A 12,538-nucleotide genomic window follows, 5' to 3' on the forward strand; every position below is an offset into this window, starting at 1 on the left:
TTTCCTACCTGATGTAAAGGTTGTCTGTGGTGGAAGAAGGTGAGGGCCAATGCGCAGCGTGGTAAGTGTTCATATTCTTTAATAGAATTCAGAACACTAAAATACAAAACCAGCAAGAGAATGAAATGAAACCGAAACAGATCTGTCTGGTACGGATACGAAACAGAAAATAATCACCCACAACTCAAGGTTGAAAACAGGCTGCCTAAGTATGGTTCTCAATCAGGGACAACGATTGACAGCTGCCTCTGATGGAGAACCATACCAGGCCAAACACAGAAATCCTTAATCATAGAAAAAAGAACATAGACAACCTACCCAACTCACGCCCTGATCATACTAAAACAAAGACATAACAAAAGAACTAAGGTCAGAACGTGACAGTACCTCCCCCAAAGGTGCGGACTCCGGCCACAAAACCTGAACCTATAGGGGAGGGTCTGGGTGGGTGTCTGTCCGCGGTGGCGGTGGCGGTGCGGGACGTGGACCCCACTCCACCATAGTCTTTATCCGCCTCTTAACCCGCCTCCGTGGCGCCTTTCGAGCGGCGACCCTCGCCGCCGACCTCGGACTGGGGACCCTAGCAATGGGTCCCGAATGGACGGGAGATTCCGGCAGCATCGGACAGGCGGGAGACTCCAGCAGCTCTGGAGTGAAGGGCGATTCCGGCAGCGCGGAGTGACGGGCGATTACTCCGGACGGCTCTGGCAGCTCCTGACTGACCGGAGACTCTGGCAGCTCAGGACAGACGGGAGACTCTGGCAGCTCAGGACAGACGGGCGACTGGCAGCTCAGGACAGACGGGAGACTCTGGCAGCTCAGGACAGACGAGAGACTCTGGCAGCTCAGGACAGACGGGAGACTGGCACCTCAGGACAGACGGGAGACCCTGTAGGGAGGAGACGGAGAGACAGCCTGGTGCGGGGGGCTGCCACCGGAGGCCTGGTGCGTGGAGGAGGCATCGGATAGACCAGACCGTGGAGGCGCACTGGAGGTCTCAAGCACCGAGCCTGCACAACCCTACCTGGCTGGATACTCCCCGTAGCCAGGCTGTGCTGGCGAACCGGGGACACCATGCGTAGGGCTGGTGCTATGTACCCAGGCCCGAGGAGACGCACTGGAGACCAGATGCGCTGAGCCGGCTTCATGGCACCTGGCTCGATGCCCACTCTAGCCCGGCCGATACGAGGCGCTGCGATGTAATGCACCGGGCTATGCCTGCGCACCGGGGACACCGTGCGCCTCACAGCATAACACGGTGCCTGCCCGGTCCACCTCTCTCCAAGGTAAGCACGGGGAGTTGGCCCAGGTCTCCTACCTGACTTAGCCACACTCCCCGTGTGCTCCCCGTGCCCGTGTACATTTTTGGGGCTGCCTCTCATCCCAGCCGCGCTGCCGTGCTGCCTCCTCATACCACTGCCGCGCAGCTTTCACTGCCTCCAGCTCTGCTTTGGGGCGGTGATATTCCCCAGCCTGTGCCCAGGGTCCCTTGCCGTCCAGAATCTCCTCCCATGTCCATGAGTCCCGAGATTTCTGCTGCTGCCCGATACCACGCTGCTTGGTCCTTTGGCGGTGGCTGATTCTGTAACGGTTGTCTGTGGTGCAAAAAGGTGAGGACCAATGCGCAGTGTGGTAAGTGTTCATATTCTTTAATAGAACTCAGAACACTAAAATACAAAACCATCAAGAGAACGAAATGAAACCGAAACAGTTCTGTCTGGTACAGATATGAAACAGAAAATAATCACCCACAACCCAAGGGTGAAAACAGGCTGCCTAAGTATGGTTCTCAATCAGTGACAACGGTTGACAGCTGCCTCTGATTGAGAACCATACCAGGCCAAACACAGAAATCCCAAATCATAGAAAAAAGAACTACGACAACCCACCCAACTCACGCCCTGACCATACTAAAACAAAGACATAACAAAAGAACTAAGGTCAGAACGTGACACCTGAAGATCACTGACGTCATGATTCAACCTCTTTTTCCCCCCCGAGTCACACTTGTCTTGAAAGCACCCTAATACCGAACAAATGATCGAAATGACAGGCTGAGAATCTGAGATCAATAAAATCGACCCTGTCTTGAATCCATCAATAGCCTAGGCCTAGATGTGTGCAGACAAATATTGTTTACTATAATATGAGGAAGAAATGATCGTCCTAAACATGCTTTCCAGTTTCACTGACTCACCCAATGTTGCGCAGCTCACTTGCTGGTGATGGCCTATGCGCTCGTGCCAAAAGCCTCTCTCTCTTGTTTTACTTTGAATTTCGAAAGTATTCAGACCCCTTTACTTTTTCCACATTTTGTTATGTTACTACCTTACTCTAAAATGTATTAAATAAAAACATTTCTTCATCAATCTACACACAATACCCCATAATGACAAAGAGAATGTTTAAAAAAAAAACATTTTTGCAAATGTATTACAATAAAAAACAGATACCTTATTTACATAAGTATTCAGACCCTTTACTATGAGACTCGAAATTGAGCTCAGGTGCATCCTGTTTCCTTTGATCATCCTTGAGATGTTTCTACAACTTGATTGGAGTCTACCAGTTCAATTGATTGGACATGATTTGGAAAGGCACACACCTATCTATATAAGGTCCCACAGTTGACAGTGCATGTCAGAGCAAAAACCAAGCCATAAGGTTGAAGGAATTGTCCGTAGCGCTCCGAGACAGGATTGTGTCGAAGCACAGATATGAGGAAGGTTACCAAAAAATGTCTGCAGCTTTGACGGTCCCAAGAACAGTCAAGAAATTTAAGAAGTTTGGAACCACCAAGACTCTTCCTAGAGCTGGCCACCCGGCCAAACTGAGAAATCGGGGTAGCAGGGCCTTGGTCAGGGATGTGACCAAGAACCAGATGGTAAATCTGACGGAGCTCCAGAGTTCCTCTGTGGAGATGGGAGAAACTTCCAGAGGACAAACATCTCTGCAGCACTCCCACCAATTAGGCCTTTATGTTAGAGTGGCCAGACAGAAGCCACTCCGCAGTAAAAGGCACATGACAGTCCACTTGGAGTTTGCCAAAAGGCACCTAAAGACTCACAGACCATGTGAAACAAGATTCTCTGGTCTGATGAAAACAAGATTGAACTCTTTGGCCTGAATGCCAAGCGTCACATCTGGAGGAAACCTGGCACCATCCCTACGGTGAAGCATGGTGATGGCTGTATCATGCTGTGGGTATGTTTTTCAGTGACAGGGACTGGGAGACTAGTTGGGATCGAGGGAAGGATGGAACGGAGCAAAGTACAGAGAGATCCTTGATGAAAACCTGCTCCAGACCGCTCAGGACCTCAGACTGGGGGCAAAGGTTCACCTTCCAACAGGACAACGAACCTAAGCACACAGCCAAGACAACGCAGGAGTGGCTTCGGGACAAGTCAATCAATCAATCAAATGTATTTATAAAGCCCTTCTTACATCAGCTGATGTCACAAAGTGCTGTACAGAAACCTAGCCTAAAACCCCAAACAACAAGCAATGCAGGTGTATAAGCTAGAGGTCGACCGATTATGATTTTTCAACGCCGATACCGATACCGATTATTGGAGGACCAAAAAAGACGCTACCGATTAATCGGCCAATATTTATTTATTTATTTGTAATAATGACAATTACAACAATACTGAATGAACACTTATTTTAACTAAATATAATACATCAATAAAATCAATTTATCCTCAAATAAATAATGAAACATGTTCAATTTGGTTTAAATAATGTTAAAAAAAAGAAAGTAAAAGTGCAATATGTGCCATGTAAGAAAGCTAACGTTTAAGTTCCTTGCTCAGAACATGAGGACATATGAAAGCTGGTGGTTCCTTTTAACATGAGTCTTCAATATTCCCAGGTAAGAAGTTGTTGTAGTTATTATAGGAATTATAGGACTATTTCTCTCTATACCATTTGTATTTCATTAACCTTTGACTATTGGATGTTCTTATAGGCACTTTAGTATTGCCAGTGGAACAGTATAGCTTCCGTCCCTCTCCTCGCTCCTACCTGGGCTCGAACCAGGAACACATCGACAACAGCCACCCTCGAAGCAGCGTTACCCATGCAGAGCAAGGGGAACAACCACTCCAAGTCTCAGAGCGAGTGACGTTTGAAACGTTATTAGCACCCACCCCGCTAACTAGCTAGCCATTTCACATCGGTTACCAGCCTAATCTCGGGAGTTGATAGGCTGAAAGTCATAAACAGCTTGAAGCATTGTGAAGAGCTGCTGGCAAAACGCACAAAAGTGCAGTTTTTTTGTTTTGAATTTTTACCGCTTTTTTTCCCCAATTTCGTGGTATCCAATTGTTTAGTAGCTACTATCTTGTCAACATCGCTACAACTCCCGTACGGGCTCGGGAGAGACGAAGGTTGAAAGTCATGCGTCCTCCGATACACAACCCAACCAAGCCGCACTGCTTTTTAATACAGCGCGCATCCAACCCGGAAGGCAGCCGCACCAATGTGTCGGAGGAAACACCGTGCACCTGGCACCCTTGGTTAGTGTGAACTGCGCCCGGCCCGCCACAGGAGTCGCTGGTGCGCGATGAGACAAGGATATCCCTACTGGCCAAGCCCTCCCTAACCTGGATGACGCTGGGCCAATTGTGCGTCGCCCCACAGACCTCCCGGTCGGTTGCGACAGAGCCTGGGCGCGAACCCAGAGTCTCTGGTGGCTGGTGCTGCAGTACAGCGCCCTTAACCACTGCGCCACCCAGGAGGCCCCACGAAAGTGCCGTTTGAATGAATGCTTACGAGCCTCCTGCTGCCTACCATCGCTCAGTCAGACTGCTCTATCAAATCATAGACTTAGTTATAACATAATAACACACAGAAATACGAGCCTTTGGTCATTAATATGGTCGAATCCGGAAACTATCATCTCGAAAACAAGACGTTTATTCTTTCAGTAAAATACGGAACCGTTCTGTATTTTATCTAACGGGTGGCATCCATAAGTCTAAATATTCCTGTTACATTGCACAACCTTCAATGTTATGTCATAATTACGTAAACTTCTGGCAAATTAGGCGGCCCAAACTGTTGCATATACACTGACTCTGCGTGCCATGAACGCAAGAGAAGTGACACAATTTCACCTGGTTAATATTGCCTGCTAACCTGGATTTCTTTTAGCTAAATTTGCAGGTTTAAAAATGTATACTTCTGTGTATTGATTTTAAGAAAGGCATTGATGTTTATGGTTAGGTACACATTGGAGCAACGACAGTCCTTTTTCACAAATACGCCCTGCATCAATTATATGCAACGCAGGACACGCTAGATAAACTAGTAATATCATCAACCATGTGTAGTTAACTAGTGATTATGATTGATTGATTGTTTTTTATAAGATAAGTTTAATGCTAGCTAGCAACTTACCTTGGCTTGGCTTACTGCATTCGCGTAATAACATTCGCGTAATCAGGTGGTTAGAGTATTGGACTAGTTAACTGTAAGGTTGCAAGATTGAATCCCCGAGCTGACAAGGTGAAAATCTGTCGTTCTGCCCCTGGACAAGGCAGTTAACCCACCGTCCCTAGGCCGTCACTTACTTGCCTTGTTAAATAAAGATTAAATAAAGAAAAAAATAGATATATTTTTTAAACAATCAGCCAAATCGGTGTCCAAAAATACAGATTTCCGATTGTTATGAAAACTTTAAATTGGCCCTAATTAATCGGCCATTCCGATTAATCGGTCAACCTCTAGTAGAAACACTGTGGCTACTACACCCAGAACCCTAGGACGTTTTGGGCTTTGTCATGGTGTAGTAGGCTATTCTGAATTATTTCATTTCTTCCTGAACTGACAGGAGTAACTTTAGAACTTTGGCACATTTATGTCAATTTATCAGGCTTGCTGCAGCTCCTCCAGAACCCTGTGCGCTGCTGTGATTCTATAAGGAAATACACGATGAAGTGCGAGGGGGGAGAGGTGCAAATTAAGCACTGGACTTACGCATAAAACAATATAGATATTCTTGATTTAATAAATGTATGTATAAGATTTAAATCACTCCTCTGAAGCTCCTGAATATTTGTTATTTTGACCATCTTAAATATATATTGCATATGGTATTTATGTGTCATTATTATTAAGCAATAAGGCCAGAGGGGGGGGGGTGCTATATGGCCAATATACCACAGATAAGGGCTGTATAAGGGCTGTTCTTATGCACAACGCAACGCTGAGTTCCTGGATACAGCCCTTAGCCGTGGTATATTGGCCATATATCACAAACCCAGAGGTGCCTTATATAAACTGGTTACCCACGTAATTAGAGCAGTAAAAATAAGTGTTTTGTCATCTGATATACCACGGCTGTCAGCCAATCAGCATTCAGGGCTTTAACCACCCAGTTTATAATGTCCAGTATTCTCCGCTGGCTCAGTCAAGTCACGTTATTACTGACTAATCTGTTAAAAGTCTGCCTTACTTTTAAAGGTTGGGTCATTCACTTAAATTAAAGGGTCATGTGTTTGTGTAGCATGCTACAGCTGAAAGCATGGGACAATGAGGGCATGAAAGGAGGGCATATATATTACACAGCTGGGAACGAAGACACAAACCCATATTTACTGTTGTTTTCCAGGAGATTAACAACTGAATAACACAAATCAAGACAAATTATTCAAAATCTGTTTATTCAAAACATGAAGACATTGTTGTTTTGCCATGATTCTTGGATGCCAATGATGAACGTACAGTTCCTTTGGAAAGTATTCAGACCCCTTGACTTATTCCACATTTTGTTACGTTACAGCCCTATTCTAAAAAATGTATGCGTTTTTTCCCCCTCATCAATCTACACACAATACCCCATAATGACAATGCGTCGATGCACAGCTATTTTCAGTTCTCTCCAGTGATGTTAAATTGGGTTCAAGTCCGGGCTCTGGCTGGGCCACTCAAGGACATTCAGAGACTTGTCCCGAAGCCACTCCTGCGTTGTCTTGGCTGTGTGCTTAGGTTCGTTGTCCTGTTGGAAGGTGAACCTTCGCCCCTAGTCTGAGGTCCTGAGTGCTCTGGAGCAGGTTTTCATCAAGGATCTCTCTGTACTTTGCTCAGTTCCATCTTTCCCTTCCAACTAGTCACCCAGTCCCTGTCACTGAAAAACATCCCCACAGCATGATGCTGCCACCACCATGCTGCACCGTAAGGATGGTGCCAGGTTTCCTCCAGATGTGACGCTTGGTATTCAGGCCAAAGAGTTCAATCTTGATTTCATCAGAACAGAGAATCTTGTTTCTCATGGTCTGAGAGTCTTTAGGTGCCTTTTGGCAAACTCCAAGTGAGGTGTCATGTGCCTTTTTACTGAGGATTGGGTTCCATCTGGCCACTTTACCATAAAGGCCTAATTGGTGGAGTGCTGCAGAGATGGTTGTCCTTCTCAAAGTTTCTCCCATATCCACAGACGAAGTCTAGAGTTCTGTCAGAGTGACCATTGGGTTCTTGGTCACCTCCCTGACCAATGCCCTTCTTCCCAGATTACTTCGTTTGGCCGGGTGGCCAGCTCTAGGAAGAGCCTTGCTGGTTCTAAACTTCTTCTATTTAAGATTCTTCGACCTCATGGCTTGGTTTTTGCTCTGACATGCACTGTCAACTCTGGGACCTTATATGGACAGGTGTGTGCCTTTCCAAATCATGTCCAGTCAATTGCATTTACCACAGGTGGACTCCAATCAAGTTGTAGAAACATCTCAAGGATGATCAATGGAAACAGGATGCACCTGAGCTCAATTTCGAGTCTCATAGCAAAGGGTCTGAATACTTATGTAAATAAGGTATTATTGTTTTTTTTATTTTAATACATTTGCCAAAATGTCAAAAAACTGTTTTTGCTTTGTCATTGTGGGGTATTGTGTGTAGATTGCTGAGGATTTGTATTTATTTAATCCATTTTAGAATAAGGCTGTAACATAACAAAGTGTGGAAAAAGTGAAGGGGTCTGAATACTTTCCGAAGGCACTGTATATGGATGGCAATATAATGATACCCAGTGTGTGTTGTTGCTTGTGTCCTGTCCTTCAGGTGATTGAGTCTCTGGGCATCATGATCTACAAGGCGTTGGACTACGGACTGAAGGAGAGCGAGGAGCGGGAGCTGAGCCCACCCCTGGAGCAGCTCATAGACCTCATGACCAACATGGGCGAGGCTGAGAGAGACGCCTGCCCTGACGAAGGTTACGAGGCCACCGAGGAAGAGGAGGAGGCCGAAGACGACCCCATCAACATCTGTAATGTCCGTGGCTACAGGGACATCCTGAAGGTAGGCAGCTGTTGATTGGGGGAGGGTGGTGGTTGATGATTAAAAGCCAAAATGTCACTATATGGGTGAATGGCAGGGTTAATAAGGAAATAGTAGGCTTTGTGCTGTCAAGCCATCAAGTGCAGTCAACTACAAAATGGTGGTGATCAGGTCAGGGTCATGGTACTGGAGCCTGCAGTTGTTGTATATGTTTCTTTCCTCCAGTAGTGTCGTGAGTATCATCTATACTAGATCCACTCACCATGTCCAGTAGTGTTGAGATGATTATCTATACTAGATCCACCCACCATGTCCAGTAGTGTTGAGATGATTATCTATACTAGATCCACCGACCATGTACAGTAATGGAGACTATAATCTATACTAGATCCACTCAGCATGTACAGTAGTGTTGAGAGTATTATCTATACTAGATCCACCCAGCATGTCCAGTAGTGTTGAGAGAACAGACATCATACTAGATCCACCCAGCATGTCCAGTAGTGTTGAGAGAACAGACATCATACTTGATCCACCCAGTAGTGTTGAGAGAACAGACATCATACTAGATCCACCCAGTGATTCCTTAGATGCCCCAATGGTGTTTACATAACCATAGCAGTGGCAGGAGGACCATTTTTTCATGAGCATGGCCTTATTTCTATTAGAGGATATTGGGTGACTGCAATTTATATTCCATTCACCCAGTTCAATTTAACATCGATAGGTTTAGGCTACTACATGATACTTGAATTTTCCATATACCCATCATGAGGTTGCTACAACCTAGCCTATGAATGAAAGTTTACAACGTAGGTGCAAAATAGGTAGAGAGAAAAATTTGAGGTGACAGAAACTGACATTCAATACCACCTTGCACGCTCTTGCCCGCATCTAGCTGATCTAGGGTGTAATCATTAGTCCAACAGTTTCAAATGAAAGTTTCTGTTGGACAAACAAGAGTTTCTGTTGTAGGTTTATCCCCGTTTCATTCCATTTACGAAACAATTTTCGGAATGAATACAACCCTGATTAAACGTAAACACAGTTCACTTTCATAGCAGCCATGTTGTGTTCCTTCTCGCATCTATGCGTTTTCCTCCTCTCAACTTTTTCCTTCACTTGTGGACTTCAATGCATAACACATCAGCTGTAGGAGACCAGGTAAAAACACTTTCCAAGCCAAACCATATCATAACCACTACACACAGCCTACATTGGTGTCACCATATTAGCTAAAGTAACATCCTAGTCAACATAGCTAATAGAACGCATTAGTAAACCCGCTACAGTCATGCAGTAACATTACAGTCTACAGTCAGTCAGTAAGTAGTTACACCGGCGGGCCCTGGTGACAATAAATTAGTAAAAACAAAAGCTTACCTTGACTTGGAAGAGTTCCAGTGTTGTGTTGGATAGTCATAGCCAGCTAGCTAGCATAGGATCCCTCTGTTTGAGCAGGGTGTTTGAGTAGGCTAAACTAGCTAGCTGCATTTTCTAGCTATGAGTGAAACTGACAGTGAAAAAATTAAGAAATTACTCTATTTTGCTTCTCCTTCATTTTTAGCGTATGCTTTCAGTACTAGATTCATTATCTGGTGAGAACCATGAGCCACCTAGGTTTTATATTGAAGTCGCTGTAACCAGAGGAGGACAGAAGCTAGCTGTCCTCCAGCTACACATGGTGCTACTCTACAGAGTGCCGCTGAGGCTACTGTAGACCTTCATTGCAAAATAGTGTTTACATTTTTTATTTTTTACCCCCTTTTTGTGGTATCCAATAGTAGTTACTATCTTGTCCCATCGCTACAGCTCCCGTACTGGCTCGGGAGAGACGAAGGTCGAAAGCCATGCGCCCTCCAAAACACAACCCAACCAACCGCACTGCTTCTTGGACGGCAGCCGCACCAATTGTTGGTTGGAAACACTGTGCACCTGGCGACCTGGTCAGCGTGTACTGCGTCCAGCCCGCCACAGGAGGCCCTAGTGCGCGATGAGACAAGTATATCCCTACCGGCCAAACCCTCCCTAACCCGGACGACACTAGGCCAGTTGTACGTCGCCCCATGGACCTCCCGGTCTCAGCCGGCTGCGACAGAGCCTGGACTCGAACCCAGAGTATCTGGTGGCACAGCCTTAGACCACTGCGCCACCCGGGAGGCCCCTCAAAGTAGTGTTTTAATCAATTGTTTGGTGATATATGAATATATTTAGTATAGTTTTATCTAAAAAGGAGAACCTTTTAAATGTAATTATTTATTATTTTTTAAATGAAATTCACTGAGGAGGATGGTCCTCCCCTTCCTCCTCTGAGGAGCCTCGACTGAACCATAGTCTTCAGCCTTGCATCCGGCCCGAGGACAGACATGACAGTGGGGAAGTAATGATTCTAGAGACAGGGCCCAGGGGATGGAACCAGGTCTCCATAGCGACTGTTCGTAAGGTTATCTGAGGCTGTGGATATCTGAGCTGCCTGGATGACAGTGTAGCTGTCATCCTCTCTATCCTCCAGTCCACCCCTCGTCTCTCTCTCTCTGTCTGATGTAAATACAGAGCCTTGCTCTAAAGGAACTGCCTGCCTCTCTCTCTCTTTCACAACATTTCAGATGTATGTTCCTGTGTGATTTGCAATCAGGGATCTTCTCCTATATAAGCATGACTCTATTAAAGATGGGTCAGGGAATATTGAGATGATGATGCTACTGGGGAAAGACTCGTTTACACCTAATTCTCCATTTCTGCTCCAGGCTTCCTCCTCTACACAGCAGCACCATTTATCTCATGGAAATGTTGACATTTCAGGGAATTTACTTGGTGGGCAAGATTGCAGATGAGACGGCCAACCATTTTCTGTTAGAATTTGAGAAGCTATATGGGATGGGAAATGCAGTGGACTACTGGTGCCAAGATCATGCCAAGAGAACCTTCTGTTTCAGACCTTCTGTCTCAGAGAAACAAGGACATGCAGTATTTTTTAATCTGCTGTCACAAGGATACGTTCTGTCATCTGCTGAATTACCATATTTACGTTTTACTTACAGTACTACTTTGTCTGTCTGTCTGTCTGTCTGTCTGTCTGTCTGTCTGTCTGTCTGTCTGTCTGTCTGTCTGTCTGTCTGTCTGTCTGTCTGTCTGTCTGTCTGTCTGTCTGTCTGTCTGTCTGTCTGTCTGTCTGTCTGTCTGTCTGTCTGTGTCTGTCTATAGATGTGTGTGTCTCACCTCCCCAGCCCTGGCGATGCCCCCAGCCACTACCAGGCTGTGTGCCGTGCTCTCTACGCTGAGACCAGGGAGCTACGCTCCTTCCTGGAGAAGATCAAGAGTGCCAAAGAGGTGAGGCTACCTACACATCAATGCGTGACCAACTGGGTTCAAACCCCCTGTCTCCTGTGTGTGACAATACTGTGCTAGTCCACTGAGCTAAAGGCTAGGATTTAGCTTGGGCAGGTAAAGAAAGTCTTCAGGTCTCAGGAAAGGTTACTCATCATGTGACCATGGTTCACCAAACCACCTCCATTTACCAATGCTCACAACACACTACACAGTACCTGACTACATCGGCCCTCAGCTTGCTTACATAGTGGTTCTGTTCCATTGTCTATAGCATACTACTTAGCATGTATTCCCAATACATTGCTTTATCCTATGTGGTATGCTTACCAGTGTGGATATTGGAACAGCTCCGGTCTGTTTCTGGGACCTGATTGACATCTCATTCTCAGGCTCCAGTGCACATAGGACCAATAAAAGGTGAATCTGAATGGTCATTGGCATTCACCACAACACAACCTTGTACTGTTAATCAGACAGACATGTAGACCCGGGACATATGTTCAGAGGTCATGTGACTGGAGAGACATTCATTCAGGAGATTAAGCAACATGACATTTCACATGCTTCAGAGAACTGATCAACATGGCACACTACGTACATGTCCTGTAATGGATCCTACTATATATCAGCCTTGAGTCGGGTGTGTGTGTTACAGAGGAGAAGGAATGCAGGTTACTCTGTGTGTGTGTGTGTGTGTGTGTGTGTGTGTGTGTGTGTGTGTGTGTGTGTGTATGTGGGTTACAGAGAAGGAATGCAGATTACTCTGTGTGTTTGTGTGTTTTCTAGTGAAACTGTCTATTACTCTGCTAAAATCAAGCAATTCGCTAAAAAAAGTAACACACACAACATAACCAGTCTGTTGGCATGGATACTTGGATTGATGTTGTACTCTAAAGCTAGAGCCACAGCTGTTGTTTGTAAAACATATCCACAGCAG

The 12,538-nt window shown here is 45.6% G+C and overlaps 1 protein-coding gene across 4 annotated transcripts in view; it reads left to right on the plus strand.

Moving 5' to 3' along the window:
• The window catches only part of LOC109901065 (protein spire homolog 1), a 63,799-nt gene that overhangs the window by 21,807 nt on the left and 29,454 nt on the right, over positions 1 to 12,538 (plus strand). For all 4 annotated transcript variants that reach the window (XM_031787959.1, XM_031787956.1, XM_031787958.1 and 1 more), the window contains exons 3-4: positions 8,056 to 8,292; positions 11,476 to 11,601. In XM_031787959.1, coding sequence (XP_031643819.1) covers positions 8,056 to 8,292; positions 11,476 to 11,601 — 363 coding nt within the window. The remainder of the gene's footprint in view (positions 1 to 8,055; positions 8,293 to 11,475; positions 11,602 to 12,538) is intronic.

This window comes from Oncorhynchus kisutch, linkage group LG2 (assembly GCF_002021735.2).
Source record: "Oncorhynchus kisutch isolate 150728-3 linkage group LG2, Okis_V2, whole genome shotgun sequence".
NCBI lineage: Eukaryota > Metazoa > Chordata > Actinopteri > Salmoniformes > Salmonidae > Oncorhynchus > Oncorhynchus kisutch.